Below are 21,615 nucleotides of genomic sequence, written 5' to 3' on the forward strand. Positions count from 1 at the left end.
CTTTTTATTTTCAAATTTGTCTCCGTAGAAGATTCTTGTGATCATTTTCAGTGACAGCTACAGCTGTGCAGTATACTTCGTGTGCTTGATGTCATTTTTAAATCACGTTTGAGTACGCTTTTAAATCAATTGTGTGATAGGTTTTTGACTTAGCTCTTTCAAAAAATGGCTTCTAAACTATCTTGGAAGCTTAAATTCAACTACGTTAACTAATCAGAATGAGTGCACCTAAACGCTCTTTCATTGTGAAAATGTTTAATTGCTCTCGAACAAAGTTTGTATGCATTATACGAGTCCTGTTGTCTTTTTTAAGCAATTTTTTGCCTCGCCGATTTTTCGTCTGCCGCTTTTAACTTTTCGTCCTCAAAAACGGGGTGAACAGGTAAATCCCAGAGGGCTTGAGGTCGCTGAGCAGCTCTCTTAGAGCCTTACGCGCGATTAGTCTCTAAGTCTACAATTCGCCCAAGCCGCTGAGAAGGCATAAAAGCACTGTGCGGAGGCGGTCTGTTCACCCTTTCCAAAACCCGGCTCCTGGCCCCTCCTAATCCTCCTGCTAGCCTCCCTAAACCAATCTGGTCACTACCGAAACCAGCTGGTCGCCAATCATTTTAAAGGAATTTCGCCGCCGTTTGTCCGTTACGTTTATCTGTGTGTTATTGTTACAAAGGGAGCACAAATAGCTCTCAATAACCATCAATAAGAAATTAAGGCTCATATGGAGCTGGCGAGGCAGAGTCGAAACTGGAACGGAGTTGACACTTTCAATTAATGGGATCTATTTTATCAAAACAGATTACAATTGATAAGATCAAATTGAAAGTTCTGATTTGTACGACTGTGATGGCATTTAAATTCAGTGTAAATGTTTTTCCCATGCAGCTCCAATTACGTTGAGTATCAATTTTGGTTGCACGTTTTTTACTCTTAGCTATTTGCTCCTTGTGCGTCTGCAGTCGTAAAATCAAATCATAAGGATAATACTGCTGAGCAAGTGGGACAATTCTGCATATTAAGATATGTTTTTATTTTATCATCGATAGCAAATTTGATTTTTTCGAACTGTTTCCTTTACCTCTTATCTTATCAGACTATAAAACCATTGCTAGCGGAAAATACATTTTACACACAGTTAAAACCCAGGCTAATGGAAATTAAACATTCGCTCTCTGAGGGAGGGTGGTGGGGTGGGGTTGGGGGGGGGGGTGGGAAGGAAACGGCTCTGATGTATCGAGTATTACGTTTCCGCATTTTTGATAATTTCTGTCATGTCATGACTTAAATTGCTCTTGGTCTAACACGGTAGATTTTGCTTCCTCGTACTCTGCGATACAGTCGGCTGATTGTTGTAACAGCTCTGGGTCTAATTTGAGTGTCCTCCAGTACCCAATGGTCGCATTCTTGTCACGTGGCTTTGTAAACAGTCCGTGCTGTGCTGTCTTTTCCAAGTCCCCTCCTTTTTCGTTCATAACATTGGTCTTGATATACTCGATGGTCCTGAAACATTGAAGTAATGGTTAAATGACTCTGCTTGAAGTTACTGAGAACTTCTGGCGTTTATCGAGAACCGCGAAGTGGTTCGAGATGTTAAGTCAGAATTTCGAGGTCACTTCTGCAGAGTCACTTAACCATGCTTAAAACACAAAACGCGCACGTTTTAAAATGGCGAAAGTCAACGGAAGTCAACTTCTGGCTAAGTAGCAACTACTGGCATTTTAACTTCTGGCACTGCAGACTTTCGGCATTTTGAAATGTGCACGTGAGTGTTTTAACATAACCGACTAACGTCATGTGATTTGCTCTCAAACGACTGACCTAAGAATGGCTTCTTCGTCATCAGATGCTGCGTTTTAGTGCGGCTATCTTAAGCGTAATTGAACAGCGAGAAATCGCATAAGAAGAGACCCTAGGAGAATTATAGTTGCTACAAAAATCGTTTGAGAGCAATTAAAAAAATAACCGTCAAACTTGACTGAGTATCATAATGTGTCCTCAGTTAATATTTTTTCAGTTCTTTGTCTTTTAAGTATTTTCCTAATCAAATTTATTCTCAAAACAACAAATAATCTCCTTGGCTTTCTGTATGCGCCTCTTTTTTTATCAACATTATACCTATGAGTGAGCAGAAACTCAGCCTGCGAAACAAAAATTTAAAAAGCGAGTTGCCAAATACCACTTCGGGTACAAAATTTTCCTGTTTTTTTTTAAAAAAACATTTATTCCAGAAGTTTGTGATACTCGAAAATGTTTTTCAGAGTTCATCGTCGATCAAATAGTTCAAGTTTAATTGTTTAAAGTCTATTAAAATCAAGTTTAATAAATTAATTTTTCCAAAATTAAAAGTTTGAAAAAAATTGAAATGGCAGAGAAAACACCAAATTGTTAGTATTCCGAGGTAATATCATTTATCTATTTCCTGTGAAACTGCGAGCTTACAAGAGCCCTCTTAATCGTAAACAGTCTAAACAGCAAAATAGTTTAAAAGAAAAGGTTCGATTGACATCAGTAAAATTATAACAACAAATTAGTTTTTGACTGCTGAAATGATACGAATAATACGAGTTTTTAGAACGCGAAAGCTGCAGTTGACCTTTTTGTCTTTGTTTTTGTGATTATCATAACCTTGTTTTGTATGGGAGGAAAAATTTGTGAAAATTAGAAAATTGCTGACTAGTCAATTGTAGTTTTTAATTGCTCTTGAACGTAGTTCATAGCAATTATTGTAAACGTGAGTGTCTTTTTTATGCAAAATTTTCGCTTGACAATTTTGACTTTTCGATTGACTTTTACGCCCTTGATTTCTTGCATTTCGCGTGATCTAAAATTCCCTCTCAATCACAATTTCAAGCAGCTGAACTCAATTGGCGGCAATTTAATACTAAAAGTCAAATGAAAAGTGCGCCGAAACTGGTGTCACTTTTTACTTTAAATCTTAATAGTGGTATATGTTAACCTCTAATGTGGTTATTTGAAGCCCACTATAGAACTTCTTAGTCCCGTTTAGCCCCCCCCCCCCCGACTGAAGCAGGCTGCAATTGATTAGAGCTCCCACTAGTCGTTCAAGAGCAATTCTTCCGACGTTTAGTCGGTTGTTTTTTTCAGCCGTTGAGGGGGGACAATATGTGTATGACATTATGGGCTATTTGAGCTGATATAGCACACTAAAGAAATTTGACGTAAAATAATGAGAGCAATTGCGGTGGGCTTTACCCAGAGCTCAGCTGCTTAAAATTGTGAATGAGAGAGCGGCTTAGAGCAAAAGTCAAGCGCGATACGAGTCAAATTGATGTCTTAAACACAACTGACTAACATCGGCCGAGTTGCTCTCAAACGACTGGCGAGCGGCTGGCTTCATCAGCGATTTAGGGAGGCTAGCTCCTAACAGTGAGGGGTGTGGGTGGGGTTTAGCCGAGTTGGGGGGGGGGGGGGGTTGAGGGGGGAGATCGAGCGTGCGGGGTTACATGTGGAATGACATGCAGAACGACTGGGATGGAGTGGGGGAAGGGTTGTGAAATTAGGTCTCTACTGCAGAAATTGGTGGTAAAGGGTGGGTTAGTGGACCGCTAACGTAGTATATTACCAGAGGATACTAACTACAATACTTTAGAAACGAGATAAGTACTGACGCCTAACGTTAGAAATCAGTCATCAGTGTACGCAAAGTAAGGTTTCAAACTTTAAGTTGTCACCAAAACTAATTCAGTTCCACCACTGCTCTCCGAATTGTAAAAAGACACAACTACACTAATTGCTTCCAAAGAGTTTGTTGTCATACTCATGCCATGTATGAACAAGTCACTTTTAGAAAAAGTTGTTATAAAAGTTAAGTGAAGGGTCCAGACTTTAACAAGAGCCCAAGTTTTGTTTTTGCTATTATTGTTCGCTTTTTCAAAGTTTCGTTCAAGTGTTTCACGATCTGTCTTTTCACCCAACTTTTAGGCTATATTTCTTGAGTTAATTTTTATTTTTGCTTATCTCGGGTCAGACGTGTCTGGCACCTAGTGTGCTTTTTCGGATCCTGTCTGGTCAATGTTTGCTGCTCCACAACTGGTGATCAACTATATAATTTAATTTGATTTGTTGTGTAGAACAGAGAAAAAAATAAGTAAATAAGTAGTGAAAAAGAGTTTGAGATTTTTTATGTTTTATCCAAACCCGATTTTAACTAATATAAATGCAGCAAAAATAATTTTGTTTAGACGACCTTAAGCTCATGTGCGTCTTTAAAGGAGACCCTTGTTATTATCAAATTTGATAATATGAATTTGGCGAAGATAGTGCTTTTCATTGCATAGGAGCGACAGTTCTCAATTACTCAAAAACTAAAACTGTTCAGCTTTAGCGCCATGACAGATGGTTTTATGCTGAGAAGTAAATCACTATTTTCAATTTTTCATTAAAAAATCTTGGAAACTGGTCGTTTTACATTATTTTTGTTCATTATTGTTCCATAAAATAGATACTGTTTTAAGCTATTAGTACCTGTTTGCTTACATTGTTCTGAAGTTTGTTGTTGAATATTGGTAGTAAAGGCGATAATATGCAAATACAACTTTTGTCGCAGCGATATCTTCGCATATTTTAAGAAAGAAGCAATTGAAAAAAACTAGCTTGTGGACTCATTATTTTTGCATTTTCGATTCTTTGACCGCAATATTTGTCTTAGAGGGTATATAATTTCGGAATAACTGATCAGAGATTAACTTCATTTGTAAAATTGAACGCAAATTAAATAACTTTGAAATAGTATAAATAAGAAAGTATTTGTCTAGTTTTTCATAGATAACGCCTGAAATTCAAAGCGATACGGTCTAATTCATGCAGTTAGATAATGCAGCCGTTCATCACTCAATAAATCTGCAAGAAGTTCGAATACTGGAAGCTCGTCAATTTGAAATCGTTTTAAGAAGTAATTTTGTTGCAGAATGTCTGAATTTAATTTATCTGGACCTGAGCAATCTTAAATTTGGTTTAACTAGCCCAAGTTTTCAATAGTTCCAAAGTTTTTGCTACCAAAGAAGCGCTTGGTAAACACAAAAATTGGGCTTTATAGTGGCAAAGACTTTGATGTGCCCAGATTTTAAAAAGGGAGACAAACTGACCGGAAAGAGCGACAAAGTTGTCGGGAAAACAATTGAAATCCTGTAAACTAGAAACAGTTCCAGAATTTCAACAATCAATAACCAAAGTAGCGGAAAAATATCCTGATCGAATTTGCCTTTTTGTCTATTTACAAAGTGTCAGTATTGCAGCGACCCGTTTTTGAAACTGGGTTTGCTGCAAAAGTAATTTTAAAAATATTTTTTCGTATCCTATGCGAGTTGGATAACGCATCTTGGGTGAAACTTGTGTAGGCCTATTGGCCTCGCCGTGTGTATTAGGCAACACAACTTCCTTCACTATTTTTGTGTCAAATAGCATACATAATTCAATTTCATTTTTCTGGAGAAATAAATTCGTTCGTTAAATTTAAAAATTGCCAAAACTTGTTAATTGGATAGCGTTTTTTCGAACGGCGTTTGTTTCTTAAGTAATAGGTAGCGAAGAGTTTTAAAGAAGAGTTCTACCGAGGGGTACAAAGTAGCCGTGCCGTATACTGCTCAAATTGTCAGCTCCTTAGAGGTTTTTGAGGGACGTCAAGAATGACTTCCGTTAACTTCCGATTTCTGATTTGAAGAAGTTCGACTTTGAGTTTGATGTCACAACATTTAGGTTATAATTGCGTGAATATAGTGCTTTAAAACCGACTGATTTGTAACATGTCTTGCTAATTGAAACTTTGATTAATACCCTTAATTTTATCAGGACACAGATTGTCAGGTCACTGTGCCCAGCCAAACGAACAGCTACAAAGAAATTCTGCAAGGTGGTTAAACGAAAAAGACGGTGCCAAAGAGACAAAATAAGGCCAAAGGGATAAAAGGACAAAAAATGGACCAGAGAGCAGGATAAGGTCCCCGTAAAGCCCAAAAAGGACCACACGAAGAAAAGGGCCACAAGAAATAGAAATAGCTAGCAAAGATCAGGGCGAAGTTCCAGGCCCAGGTTTTGACAGTGTCTTTTGAGTGCAGGCAATGTGCCATACCAAGCTTAGAAATTTCAGTTGTTCTACATTTGTAAAAAGCTACTTTCCTAAAAGGTAGTTTATTGGTTGTGATGCGCTTGCCTTTTCAAACACCGGTCAGATTTTTTGAAATAGCGCAACTTTATCCAACAGCGTTTGATCTTGAAAAAGCGCTGGTTTGCTCAACACCGTTCACCTTCTTTGAAAAGGGTCATTCGAACAGACATGTAGAGCAGCGCGAAACTCTAATAACTTTCTACAACAGTGGCTGCACTTGATTTAAAAGTTTAAAAACTTTGGATCAATGATCTTGCTTAGGAGGGGTGATGCATGTTGAGATTGCCCTTGAGTCTGTGAAGTTACTGCAATCATGGTTCCGCTGAGGATGACACCTGGCTCAGAGGACCATGTTCGAAATTGGGACCCGAAGGAACGTGGCCTGGTTGCTTCTCAGTGTCCAGTAAAAGTACATTCATAAGAGTAAATTCTGCGTGTAGAACCTTTTGTTTGCTGATCGTTTAGTCCTAGTTCTCCTATGATTTTTTCGTTGAAAATTAACAAGGGAATAAGGCCCAAACAAATTTTGTTGATAGACTACTGATTTGGTTCCCGAAGAAATGAGTGATCAGAATGTACGTGTCCTATTCAGCTAAAATCAAGAAGTGTGTATTTTTCGGATCAATTCGATTATCGCCTTTTTGTCCTAAAGCCGTACAAATTATTAGTTGGTAGTAGCACTTTTGAAGATTATGTTCCTTCTACACGCCCTGACGCATTACAGCTGCTAAGGACGCAGTTAGAGAAGTTGTTAAAAAGCAAATGCATATATGGTACGAGATTGTTTTGAGTGCTAGACAAACGGTCAATTCTATACCTTAGACCGTATAAGAGATAGTGCGCAAGCGTGGGATGCGTTGTCCAAGAGATTTTGAAGTTTCGAACAACCTAGCTTACAGAAATTAGTCAGCGAACTCAGTAGCCTTGCTGAAAGAGAAGATGAAAATTTAATCGAGTTAATAACAAAATAGAGAAATTACGGTGTAGTCTTAAGTCAATAAGGTTTTGAGTGAAAGTAAGTTTGCATCAATTCTATTGAATGGTTTACCAAAGAAGTTCGATAGCTTTGTTTTGTTTGCTAAGTACTTTTGTGAGAACAAGTCACTTGATGATTTTAAGCGGGATATGATTAATTTTTGAAGCTCAACGAAAACTAGAGAGTGAGAAGAAGAATGTAACAGAGTGAGAGTAAGTATGTTCCTCATTAAGCAGAAGAGGTGCCGTAACTTTTTTTATGTTAGGGAACCTTGCGAAGTTCTACAGCTCAAATAATAACAGTAAGCATCAGAACATACCACTTGGTACCAGCAAAGCGGTTCAATGATATAATTGCGATAAGTTTAGACATATATCTGCAAACTGCAAGAACATAAACTTTGAGAACCGTGCCAGGTGAAGCATAAAAATTAATAAATTAACGAAGCAGCTAATAGCAAAAAACTGCAAAAGAGCGCACGTGGCTTTAGACATCATGCTGAAAGACATCTGAGGGCCTGTAACCCTGAGGGTATAGATATTTACGAGCATGCAAAAGGATATAATGATTGGTTCAGAAAATTTTTAAGTCTTCATTTCATGAAGGCAAGGGACAAGACAAGTTTTAAAGAGTTTGTGCAGACGTAGGACATCCTCAGACTTCAGTATCAGACCTGCCAAGGAGTATATAGCTAATGATTTTAAGATATTAGCCCGACTAAAAGGAATACGGCCTGAGAACTCTGCAACTTATACGCCTCAAGAAAATGGAAAATTGAGAAAGTTGGGTTATCATTGTAAGAACCGCTAGGTGCTTAGGAGATCAGACCAGTTTAGATAAAAAGAATTGGATCTATTCGCTTGACAGCGCGTTCTATTTGAAAAATTTTCGCTTACACAGTAAAAAAAAACCCTCATGAAGCAATGTATGGAGAGAAACCAAATCTCAATGTTACCGTTTTGTCGCTTATCCTTATATAGAAAATTACTTAGGGAAACAAAATAGATAGAAAAGCGAAGAAGGGAATATTCCTTGGTCATGTAGTCGATGGTAGATCCCTTCTGATAGGAATAAAGAATGTTTGACTTGAACTTTAGAAGATTCGAAAAACAAGTTATGCAAGATTCGATGATAACAACTATTACTTTGCGGCCAATGAGCAAGAAAATTTGGAGAATGGGGTGAACGATGAAATGAGTGAATTAGCTTTCATAAGCAAAGTCGTCGACCAGAACTTTCTACCTAAAAATGGAGAGGAGGCCCTTGAGAAGGAAAACTTATAAAAGCGATGCCAGATGAATATAACTCCCTGAGATAAAATTTTGCTTGGGAACAAGTTGAAAACAAATTGCAAAAATGGTGGGTAGTACATGGCATTTTGATGTTAAATATAGTCTGCCTCGAGAAATAGTTTGATTTAAAGCAGGTTTCTTTGCCAAAGGTTACAGTCAGGTTTTGGGAAAGTAATTCCGTACTTGCCAACTGTTTGCCTCTCAACAATTCGTTTGTGTTCTTGTTTGTTTAATCCGTGTCCAAAATGAGACAAATGGATATAAAAACGGCCTTTCGCAATGCAGAGAAGACTTACATGAAACAGCCGGAAGGTTTTGAGCAGTTAGACAGCAAAGCGAAACATCTTGTTTGCATGATGAGGAAAAGTCTTTATGGTCTTAAGCAGTCAGGAAGTATTTGGTTTCTTACGTTTGGAAAACTTTAAGACGCTAACGGTTCTAAAGCGTTGGTTGAATTGAATCTATTCGCTTGACAGCGCGTTCTATTTGAAACATTTTTACTTACACAGTAATAGAAAACCCTCATGAAGCAATGTATGGAGAGAAATCAAATCTCAATATTTCGAAAGTTTTTCGGTTTTTGTCGCTTATCCTTATATAGAAAATTACTTAGGGAAACAAAATAGATAGAAAGCTAAGAAGGGAATGTTCCTAGGTCCTGTAGTCGATGGTAAGTCGTTTTTTTGATAGGAATAGAGAATGAGCGACTTGAACTTAAGGTTCGAAAAACAAGTAATGCAAGATTCGATGATAACTATTACTTTGCGGCTAATGAGCAAGAAAATTTGGAGAATGGGGTGAACAATGAAATGAGTGAGTTAGCTTTCATAGGCAAAGTAGTCGACCAGAACTTTCTCCCTAAAAATGCAGAAGAGGCCACCGATAAGGAAAACAAATTGAAAAAAGCGATGCCAGATTAATATAACTCCCTGAGATAAAATTTTGGTTGGGAACAAGTTGAAAACAAATTGCAAAAATAGTGGGTAGTACATGGCTTTTCGATGTTAAATATAGTCTTCCTGGAGAAATAGGTTGATTTAAAGCAGGTTTCATTGCCAATGGTTACAGTCACACTTTGGGAAAGTCTTTCCGTACTCGCCAACTGTTAGCCTCTCAACAATTCGTTTGTGTTCTTGTTTGTTCAATCTGTGTCCAAAAAGAGACAAATGGATATAAAAACGGCCTTTCTCAATGCAGAGGAATTTTACATGAAACATCCGGAAGGTTTTGAGCAGTTAGACAGCAAAGCGAATCATGTTGTTTGCATGATGAGGAAAAGTCGTTATGATCTTAAGCAGTCGGGACGTAATTGGTTTCTTACGTTTGGAAAACTGTTATGCTCTATAGGTTCTGAATCGTTGGTTGAATTGGATCTATTCGCTTGACAGCGCGTTCTATTTCAAAAATTTTTTCTCAGACAATAATAAAAAACCCTCATGAAGCAATGCATGGAGAGAAATCAAATCTCAATGTTTTGAAAGTTTACAGTGTTGTCGCTGATCCTTATATAGAAAATTACTTAGGGAAACAAAATAGATATAATAGCGCAGAAGGGAATATTCCTAGGTCATGTAGTCGATGGTAGATCCTTTTTGATAGGAATAGAGAATGAGCGACTTGAACTTAAGTTTCGAAAAACAATTAATGCAAGATTCGATGATAACAACTATTACTTTGCGGCTAATGAGCAAGAAAATTTGGAGAATGGGGTGAACGATGAAATGAGTGAATTAGCTTTCATAAGCAAAGTAGTCGACCAGAACTTTCTCCCTAAAAATGGAGAGGACGCCCTTGAGAACGAAAACTTAAAAAAGCGATGCCAGATGAATATAACTCCGAGATAAAATTTTGCTTGGGAACAAGTTGAAAACAAATTGCAAAAATAATTGGTAGTACATAGCATTTTGATGTTAAATATAGTCTGCCTGGAGAAATAGGTTGATATAACGCAGTTTTCATTGCCAAAGGTTACAGTCAGTTTATGGGAAAGTATTTCCGTAGTCGCCAACTTTTAGCCTCTCAACAATTCGTTTGTGTTGTTGTTTGTTCAATCCGTGTCCAAAATGAGAAATGGATATAAAAACGGCCTTTCCTAATGCAGAGAAAATTTACATGAAACAGCGGAATGATTTGAGCAGTTAGACAGCAAAGCGAAACATCTTGTTTGCATGATGAGGAAAAGTCTTTATGGTCTTAAGCAGCCAGGAATTATTTGGTTTCTTACGTTTGGAAAACTTTTGAACGATAATGGTTCTGAATCGTTGGTTCCTGACAATTATTTGTTCATTAAGAATTGCTAAAGAGAAATTTGAGGCGGAGTTTTGTTTGTGGGTTGATCATATAATAAGCTGTAAGTTTCCAGACATTTTTTCTACTTGACTTTAGTGTGAGCTGGCTAAGGAGTCTTAAGTAAGTGATTGCAGGGGTCTTTGTTGATTTCTGGGATTGAAGATAGTGAAAAAGGAAAAATTCACTAAATCAACCAGGAACTGATTTGGTCTAGAAAATAGCAAAGCTATGGATACACGATTTACCGAGTTAAAGCTTACTATAGAATACTGCCCTCAGGAGAAGAGTGAAGAGCAAGAGCTCATTGAAAATTGTGATTCTAGAATTTTAATTTGTTGCCTGTATTTAGTTTGCTCGATTAAACCTGAAATCGATTTTGCGGCAAATTTTTCAAGTTCTATCGTTAAGAATCCAGGTGAAAAGGACTGGAAAGCAGGAAGAAGTTCTTTGATACCTCAAAATTTCTAGTTCTAAAAGTTCGCTTTTTAGAAAGGGAGAGAAGATAGAATTACTCAGATGCTGATCTGGCAGGAAACAGACTATCGGAAAAGCTCTTCAAGATTTTGCTTCAAACTAAATAGTGGCTCAGCTGTTGACTGTTTGTCAACAAAAGTTCAAAGATGCGTTGCTACAACAACGGCAGAAGCTGAAATCAATTCTTTGGTAGGTGTGAAAAAGAAAGCCATTCACTTGAGAGATCTACTACAGGACTTAGGTCTTGAGATACAAAAACATTGGAGTTTTCGTTGATATTCAGGCATGCATAGCTCTAAGCAAACAGTTCACCCACTATGGAAACTCGAAACACTTTGCCCTTTAACTTCATTTCCTAAGGGAAGGATTGAAATATTTGCAGACTGACCTCATGATTGTTTATGCCCTGACTAAGGGCTGAGTCAAAACAAAACCAGCTAAGTTTTGCGCTGCTCTCCTAGGTGACACCCAACCCGAAAGGGGTGAAGGAAGTCAAGATTGACTTCCGATAACTTCAATTTTTGTTTTGAAGAAGTTCGATTTCGAGTGTGATATCAGAACCTTTATGATTGCGGGAACATCATGCTGTTTAAACCGAATGATTTTTAGCAAATCTTGTCGCCAATTGAAACTTTGATTAATACGTCTCACTAATATCAAGAAAGAGCTTGTCAGTTTAATAAACTTTCTTTGCATAACTTCAGTCATTTAAATTTCGCAATAAAAGATTATTAATAGATGATAACTTGCATATCTTTATACTAAGATCGAAAAAAAATGTTAACTTGCTGCAATTGATGTTGTTTTATAGGTTAACTTTGTATTGATTCAACGATAACCTATATTTCAGCTTTGTTGACGAATATATGAGGTGCACCAACCGGAAGCACTTTATTAATATGTTCTACTCAAATAATTGTCGAGAGATTTTTCTGACGATGGCGTACTCTAGTCATCGTAAAACTAAAAAAAGTCATTTCTATTTTATCTGGAGTGCGCCTAGAACTTAAGTCCCGCCGCAAAATTTGCAATTAATTTTTATTGTGTACACGTATGACGTATGAAAGAAATGAGCCACTTACTTAAAGCTAATCGATATGGGTTGATGTGACTTTGAGTAAACAGCCTATGCCTCGTTCATTTGGTAGAAAAATGACTTTAAACTAAAATTATGGAATAAAACTCCGTTTTTTTCCAAAAAACACCGCACATACTAAAGAATAATCCCATGAAGCATCCAAACGAAAACGTGATCAAAATTCTGATCTACTTTTTACTATTGTACAATTTGTTTTCTAGCATTTAGTAATAATTGGCGAGTTTTACAGAATTCCATGGGATAAAAATTTTGTTGAATTAAGTTTTGTAGAGTAAAGCTAATTTCTTTAATTACTTGAAAAAGAAGTACGATAGAATGTTTCAGAATTTCTGCGATCAACTTGCTTTCCATATCTAGCATTTCGCATTTTTACCAAGTGACGACGTTGTTCTGAAAAAGACATTAGTACAGCTTTATTTTACAAAGACGAAACTCATTTCGTATTTTAATTTTTTGTAGCATAAAAGTAGAAACAACTGGTAACAGTAAAACTACATAAAGGATACATGTCTCAGATTGCTTGAATGCTTTTAAGTTGAAAATGCGGCAAGGGGGGGGGTTCAGATTGTCCTACCTGTGTGGGACTGGTATGTTGAGTCGGGCGAAAGTGGATGATATAATTGTGATTGGGTTACTGTAGAACTCCTCGTACTTCACAAGTGCCACTCTGTCACCATGAGGACCAGTCTTGATTGCTTTGACTGTAAGTGAAAAAAACATAGCAAGACAAGTACTGAATTACAATCCAAAGAGTTAACTTATGGCCTGAGCATTAAGATTTTCCCAGCAACATCATACTTCGTCAGGCAACAAAATATATGTCTTTGAATGCGCAAAATTAAAAACAGAACTATTTTTAAAATGTTGTTTACAAACAGCATACAAATAACTCCCAAAATTTTTAGAGTTTCCTTTCCTGCTTCAAAATTCACTTTAATAAAATTCAAAAACGAGAAGCTGCTAACCTTTGCTAATTTTATATGAGTTTGAATTAGAATGATACCTCAATACCCCATATATGAATTTTATCGTTACTGATATCGGCGTTGTCCCAATTTTAAAGTTTTTCAATTACGCGAGATTTTAAATTTCCATCAGCGAGAGTCGCCGATTTGTATTAAAGGCTGTGGAGTAAAATTATGGGGTAACGAGTTAAATCATTCTGAATAAAACTCATAAAAATTAGCTAAGGTTAGCAGCTTCTCGTTTTTGAATTTTTTAGATCTCTACCCAAATATCTGCGAAGGTTCCCAGTAAAATTACTGGTCATTTCTGTCTCAATAACAAATAAGGCTGAAAGTTGTGTTTGACGACCTTAAGATGAGTGCATCGCAAAAATAAATCCCATTGACAACCATGAAATGTTGCGTTTAAGACACCATATGAGCCACAAATATTTGTCATGACTACATGAGTGTCTATTAGTAGACATTATCTAATGACGAGTGTAAACACAACAGTCAATGCAGCCCGGAGAGCAGGTGGGGGAGGGGTGAAAAGTGGGGGTGCCTCAAAACTGATTCTGCCTGGTGATGTTTTGATCAAAGCTGAGAAGTGTGCTGAGGAGATGGGGGCTCTGCTCAAATTGCCCCTTAACACAGCGCATCATACGTCACGGTGGAACCCCAGCCTTAAGGTATCAAGTTGAGTTTCCTTTCCTCGTAAATTCTAAGCTTTTCTCGATTAGTAGGTAAAAAATGACCTATTTTTTGTGTCAAATAGTGTTCTTACTTATTACTCCCGAGTTTCATTAGATCCGAAAAATTTGCTCATCTCAGAGAAATTTGGACAGGAAGGTTGATGTCCACACTAGTTGGATCATCTACCGTGACTAATTTTGGATTGATTCTGTTTCACCCCCCCCCCCCCCCCCCAAGCTTAGTGAGCTTATATTTTTTACGCCCCCAGGCGCACATGCTATTTTTTTACATAGTAACGTACTATATAACAACAAATAATTTGTAACTAGGAGGCGTAAAAAACACTGGGGGGCCAAAACGGAATAGATCCCTCATTTTGATAGGCGAATGCTCTTAAGTATTAGTGACCGGGCTTTTTTGATTTATCCTGTTTCGTCTATTTTTTTAATAGCCGCACAGCGATCAGCCGGCTATTATTGCGCTCCTATTTTTTTTTACTTTGTCGAATAAAAAAATGTTTCGCTTTACCTCATTTTGCCGCTTTTTCAACATTTTGCGTGATATCTTTTTGACTTCTCTAGGCTAGTTTCTCTCTTCTCTCATTCTGCTAACAGTGATTTTGAACATCAGTTGCTCAGCAAAGCAATTCAAAATGAACAGAGTCAGTATAAAAAATTGAAGTCAGAAGTAGAAACGGGATAAACCCATAAAGCCCAATTTTAGATGCCCGCTATTTGAACGTCGTTCCTATAAGTCCTAGTTACCATCTCTAATGCTTATTGGTATTAATAGTAGCCCCTGTAGCCTCTCTCTAAGAAAGAGAAGTACGTTATGTTCAACTACGAAATGCCATCAAAATAAATCGGACTTATAAAACGTTTTTGTACAAAAATCTTTTTCAATATCTTCTATTCTTTCAATCCCAGTCATGCTTATTGGAATCAAGGGCGGCTATTTTCCGGCAATCTGCCGGGTATGTTCTACAATTCAAAGAATTTGATTTGTATGGGTGCGCTGTGTTTTTTTTAAGGTGTGTTCACACATTTTTCAATGACTTTGATCTAGAGGCCCAAAGCGGGCTTTAGTAGTCCTTCAAGTGCTTATAGTGGTGCAGCTGCTGGGATGGCCTTAATATAAGGTTAAAAGGTCATTTTTAGGAGTTTTTGGGCTCAAAATGGTGCAATTTTCTATGTTTTTTTTGTGATTTTTTGTTTTGATTAGTCTTAGGTTGCAGTTTTTAAAAGTTGATGAAGCCCTTTTGCGAGACAAAATTGCTTGTTATGACCAATTTATAAGCTATATGTTTTGGTACTACAAACACAAACAAGCAAAATGATACTAATTTTTGCAATTTTTTTATGTTTTTTTGAAAATATTTGTCATTTTTCGAGTTTTTTGGCCTTAGGTGTCTAGAAACCTCCTCTAGTATTTGATAAAGGGTTTGATGATAGATTACTGCATAGTTTCTTATGATTATGGAATGGTTTTCATGTTTTTGCCATCATGAATTTTAGCATTTTTTGACAAAAATTGCCATTTTTTTCTTTTGACATTTATTGTCATTATTCAAGTTGCTTGATTACCAGGGGCCAGAAAACCTCATCAGGGTTGGATAATAATTTATTGAAAACTTTTTAGTTGCCATGGAATAGGTTTCAACTTCTGAATATCACAAATTTTTGTAATTTTTTTTTGACAATTCGCATTTTTTTCAGGTTTTTCGAAATTTTTGTCATTTTTTCAATTCCAGCTTCAGGGAACAGGCAATCTCCTTTGAGGTTCGTTAACAGGGCACTGCATAGCTTTTAGTACTAATGGAATGGTTTTGAACATTTTAATGTCTCGAATTTTAGCATTTTTTTGATAAAATCTGCAATTTTTTTTAAGGCTTCTTAAAATTTTTGTCAGTATTTGATATTCGTCCATTCTCAAGTGCAAGAAAGCATATTCCACGTTCTGATAAAAAGTTACTGAATGGTTTTTAGTTTCAATGGATTTGTTTTAAACAATTTAACTATTCGACTTTTAGATGTTTTTTGATAAAATTTGCGATTTTTCCAAGTTTTTTCAAAACGTTTTTTTTATTTGTTTTTTCTTGCCTCAGTAGTTATTCTTGCCCATGTTATTAAATAGCTGCTAGGGGCAATTGAACGGCTTTCAACATTTTAATAGAACGAATTTCTGTTTGAAGTTGAATTTTTTCTAAAAATTTTTGCCTATCGATCTATGATCCAATGGATTTTTTAAAGCTTGGAATTGGGTTACTGGATAGCCTCTAGAGACACAGAAATGATTCTGAGGATATTTATGTCCCAATTTTCAGCAACATTTCCTTATAATTTGCAATTGACTTCTTTTTTTCTAAGTTTTATGTTCATTTTCTTGTTAATCGATCTTCAAGGGCCAATGCATATTTTTCAGCTCTTGCATATATAATACTGGACCGATTTCAGAAACAAAAGTTGAACATTTTTTTGAAATAGACATTTTTAAAGGGAAACAAATTTTGCCTTAGGTTTCAAGAGTTTTAGCAATGAGTATATTTTTGTTTTGATTCTTTTAGTTTCAATTTTTTGATGATTTTGTTTATTCTGGCTGGCATTGTTCAATTGATCTGCTGGTCAGGTAGAGTACCTCTGAGTTTTTCATTCAGTTCTTTGAATTGTATTTCAGGACTTGTCCTGCTTTTTTTTCGTCGTCATGATTTTTGTTACGACCATATGACGTCACAGCCACTTTTTGTTCATTCGTTCATGCAATTTCAACTGAATTGCATGTGTGACGTCATTTTTGGCTCTTAGTGGAGCGAGTTTTTTTGTTCATGCGCGTGATTAATTTTTTGATCACAATGGACTTACCTCACTCTCAAAAGTGACTTCCTCACTTTGAAATTGACTTTTATTTACTTTAATTCAAAGAGATAAGGTCAAATGGGTGTGTGTCACTCTACATGAGGGTTATTAGAGATCAGCTAATAGAGGCAGCAGTAACCTATACAGATTTTTAATCAAAATTTAACAGATCAGCCCTCAATGAAAAGACGAATTTTTTTGGTCTGTCTTTTTTACTGTCTTTTTTAGACTGCCGATCTACGAATCTATTGCTGCTATTTTCTGGCAATCTGCCAGCTATGTTCTCTTTTGACCTTCGATTCTTTCATTATCAGTCCTAAGATTGTTGAATGAATTCTTAACTTCACTCAGTTGAAACAGTGAAGTAACTCACAAAGAAGTCAGATGTGAAAATTGTGACCCGAGTTAAATGAAAATAATTTGTGATTAATGCAAAGCCTAAAGAGAAATTGAAATAAGCTGAGCGCTCAAATGATAGCCTTTTACAGAAAACAGTGGTTATTAAAAAGAGGACTTGAAAGAGGACAACAATTAAAAACAAAAAACCGGACATCAAATAAAATATGATCAACATCATCACCGTTAAGTTTTTACCAAGTTTAATTGGGTTTTTTTCCCGACAGTCTTCTTAGAGCGTTAAAAGTTAAAAAAAATATTGATTTGTCTTTAAAAACTGCGCTCAAACGCAATTAACCATCTTTTATCTAATAAATTTTTAGTGCATAAATTGAGGCATTTTAAAGCGTGCTCGAAAGAGTTGCTTGTAACCTGGAAATGATAGAGTAAACTTGAACAAAGAAACAGTATTCTAAAATAATTGAGGTTCCTTAATTTTGATCAATAAAGTAAAAATCGAATATATGAAATTTGAATACTAGATGTGTTGAACATAGCTTATAGATTGTCAGAAAGTAACCGCGATAGCTTTGTAGATATGTAGTTTCAAAAAGATAATAAATCAGACAGAAAACGAGAAATTTCTCTTTGTTTTACTAATTGCTGAGATGTTATATTTGATCTCAAATAACCTCCAATTTTTGTGAACACCTGACAATCTAAACACCTGATGTGCTTCGATTAAAGTAAAGAAAAGTTATTTCGATAGAGTAAAGTCATTTTTGAAAGTGAGGTAAGTCACGTTTGACCAAAAACTAAATCACCCGAATCAACAAAATAACTCGCCCAACCAAGATTGAAAATAGCATCTTGCGAGCAATGCAGTCGAAATTGCGAGAACAATTTAACCAAAAGCCGATTTGAAGTGATGGTGACGTCAAATGATTGTCACAAATATGTTTAATGAAAATCTGTTTGAAATCTTAGGAGGAATAAAAAAGATAGTGGCCAATAACCCCAGCTATCGCTTTGCGGCTTTTAATAACGCTAAACTAAGTTTAACATAATTGTAGTGCGCACAAAGGAGGTCAAAGAAAATATTGAAAAATAGAGTTTTTGGACTCAAAATGGTGCAATTTTCAATGTTTTTTTTTTGTGATTTTTTGTTTTGATTAGTCTTAGGTTGAAGTTTTTAAAAGTTGATGAAGCCCTCTTGCGAGACAAAATTGCTTGTTATGACCAATTTATGAGCTATATGTTTTGGTACTACAAACACAAACAAGCAAAATGATCCTAATTTTTGCAATTTTTTTGAAAATTTTTGTCAGTTTTTTTGGCCTTAGGTGTCAAGAAACCTCCTCTAGGTTTTGATAAAGGGTATTGTGATAGATTACTGCATAGTTTCTAGTGATTATGGAATGGTTTTCATGTTTTTGCTATCATGAATTTTAGCATTTTTTTTTACAAAAATTGCCTTTTTTTGACATTTGTTGTCATTATTCAAGTTGCTTGATTACCAGGGGCCAGAAAACCTCATCAGGGGTTCGATAGTAATTTATTGAAAAGTTTTTAGTTGCCATGGAATAGGTTTCAACTTTTGAATATCACAAATTTTTGTAATTTTTTTTGACAATTCGCATTTTTTTTTCAGGTTTTTTTGGAAATTTTTGTCATTTTTTCAGTTGTTCCAGCTTCAGGGAATAGGCAATTTCCTTTGAGGTTCGTTAACAGGGCACTGCATAGTTTTTAGTAACAATGGAATGGTTTTGAACATTTTAATATCTCGAATTTTAGCATTTTTTTGATAAAATCTGCAATTTTTTTAAGGCTTCTTAAAATTTTTGTCAGTATTTGATATTCGTCCTTTCTCAAGTGCAAGAAAGCATATTCCACGTTCTGATAAAAAGTTACTGCATGGTTTTTTTTAAGGTTCAACGGATTTGTTTTAAACAATTTAACTATTCGACTTTTAGATGTTTTTTGATAAAATTTGCGATTTTTCCAATTTTTTTTCAAAACATTTATTTTATTTCTTTCTTTCTTGCCTCAGTAGCCCGGTGACCTCATCCAGGGTTTGATAGTATGTTATTAAATAGCTGCTAGGGTTAATTGAACGGCTTTCAACAGTTTAATAGAACGAATTTCTATTTGAAGTTGAATTTTTTTCTAAAAATTTTTGCCTATCGATCTATGAGCCAATGGATTTTTTAAAGCTTGGAATTGGGTTACTGGATAGCCTCTAGAGACACAGAAATGATTCTGAAGATATTTATATCACAATTTTCAGCAACATTTCTTTATAATTTGCAATTGACTTCTTTTTTTCTAAATTTTATGTTCATTTTCGTGTTAATCGATCTTCAAGGGCCAATGCATATTTTTCAGGTCTTGCAGATATAATACTGGACCGATTTCAGAAACAAAAATTGAACATATTTTTGAAATAGGCATTTTTAAAGGGAAAAAAATTTCCTTAGGTTTAAGTTTCAAGAGTTTTAGCAATGAGTATATTTTTGTTTAGTTTTGATTCTTTTAGTTTGATGATTTTGTTTGTTCTGGCTGACATTTTTCAATTGATCTGCTGGTCAGGTAGAGTACCTCTGAGTTTTTCATTCAGTTCTTTGAATTGTATTTCAGGACTTGTCCTGCTATGTTTTTTTATTTCGTCGTCATGATTTTTGTTACGACCATATGACGTCACAGCCACTTATTGTTCATTCGTTCATTGAATTTCAACTGAATTGCGTGTGTGACGTCATTTTTGGCTCTTAGTGGAGCGAGTTTTTTTGTTCATGCGCGTGATAAAATTTTTGGTCACACTTGACTTACCTCACTCTCAAAAGTGACTTCCTCACTTTGAAATTGACTTTTATTTACTTTAATTCAAAGAGATAAGGTCAAATGGGTGTGTGTCACTCTACATGAGGGTTATTAGAGATCAGCTAATAGAGGCAGCAGTAACCTATACAGATTTTTAATCAAAATTTAACAGATCAGCCCTCAATGAAAAGACGAATTTTTTTGGTCTGTCTTTTTTACTGTCTTTTTTAGACTGCCGATCTACGAATCTATTGCTGCTATTTTCTGGCAATCTGCCAGCTATGTTCTCTTTTGACCTTCGATTCTTTCATTATCAGTCCTAAGATTGTTGAATGAATTCTTAACTTCACTCAGTTGAAACAGTGAAGTAACTCACACAGAAGTCAGATATGAAAATTGTGACCCGAGTTAAATGAAAATAATTTGTGATTAATGCAAAGCCTAAAGAGAAATTGAAATAAGCTGAGCGCTCAAATGATAGCCTTTTACAAAAAACAGTGGTTATTAAAAAGAGGACTTGAAAGAGGACAACAATTAAAAACAAAAAACCGGACATCAAATAAAATATGATCAACATCATCACCGTTAAGTTTTTACCAAGTTTAATTGGGTTTTTTCCCGACAGTCTTCTTAGAGCGTTAAAAGTTAAAAAAAATATTGATTTGTCTTTAAAAACTGCGCTCAAACGCAATTAACCATCTTTTATCTAATAAATTTTTAGTGCATAAATTGAGGCATTTTAAAGCGTGCTCGAAAGAGTTGCTTGTAACCTGGAAATGGTAGAGTAAACTTGAACAAAGAAACAGTATTCTAAAATAATTGAGGTTCCTTAATTTTGATCAAAAGTGTAAGATCGAATATATGAAATTTGAATACTAGATGTGTTGAACATAACTTATAGATTGTCAGAAAGTAACCGCGATAGCTTTGTAGATATGTAGTTTCAAAAAGAGAATAAATCAGACAGAAGAAGCGAAATTTCTTTGTTTTACTAATTGCTGAGCTGTTATATTTGATCTCAAATAACCTCCAATTTTTGTGAACACAAGAAAATATTGAAAAATAGAGTTTTTGGACTCAAAATGGTGCAATTTTCAATTTTTTTTTGTGATTTTTTGTTTTGATTAGTCTTAGGTTGAAGTTTTTAAAAGTTGATGAAGCCCTCTTGCGAGACAAAATTGCTTGTTATGACCAATTTATGAGCTATATGTTTTGGTACTAAAAACACAAACAAGCAAAATGATCCTAATTTTTGCAATTTTTCAGGGTTTTTTTGAAAATTTTTGTCAGTTTTTTTGGCCTTAGGTGTCTAGAAACCTCCTCTAGGTTTTGATAAAGGGTATTGTGATAGATTACAGCATAGTTTCTAGTGATTATGGAGTGGTTTTCATGTTTTTGCTATCATGAATTTTAGCATTTTTTTTTTACAAAAATTGCCTTTTTTTTTACATTTGTTGTCATTATTCAAGTTGCTTGATTACCAGGGGCCAGAAAACCTCATCAGGGGTTGGATAGTAATTTATTGAAAAGTTTTTAGTTGCCATGGAATAGGTTTCAACTTTTGAATATCACAAATTTTTGTAATTTTTTTTGACAATTCGCATTTTTTTCAGGTTTTTGGAAATTTTTGTCATTTTTTCAGTTGTTCCAGCTTCAGGGAATAGGAAATTTCCTTTGAGGTTCGTTAACAGGGCACTGCATAGTTTTTAGTAACAATGG

At 35.5% G+C, this 21,615-nt stretch overlaps 1 protein-coding gene across 1 annotated transcript in view; it reads right to left on the reverse strand.

Moving 5' to 3' along the window:
• Nucleotides 1-747: 747 nt before the first annotated feature.
• Nucleotides 748-21,615, reverse strand: part of LOC142343264 (carbohydrate sulfotransferase 1-like) — an 82,969-nt gene continuing 62,101 nt past the window's right edge. The window contains exons 5-6 of the mRNA XM_075395053.1: nucleotides 12,823-12,949; nucleotides 748-1,494 (exon numbers count right to left, since the gene is read on the reverse strand). Of these exons, the coding sequence (XP_075251168.1) occupies nucleotides 1,269-1,494; nucleotides 12,823-12,949 (353 nt within the window). The 3' untranslated portion in view covers nucleotides 748-1,268. The remainder of the gene's footprint in view (nucleotides 1,495-12,822; nucleotides 12,950-21,615) is intronic.

Source organism: Convolutriloba macropyga, chromosome 7 (genome assembly GCF_964194025.1).
Source record: "Convolutriloba macropyga chromosome 7, txConMacr16.3, whole genome shotgun sequence".
Taxonomy (NCBI): Eukaryota; Metazoa; Xenacoelomorpha; order Acoela; family Convolutidae; genus Convolutriloba; species Convolutriloba macropyga.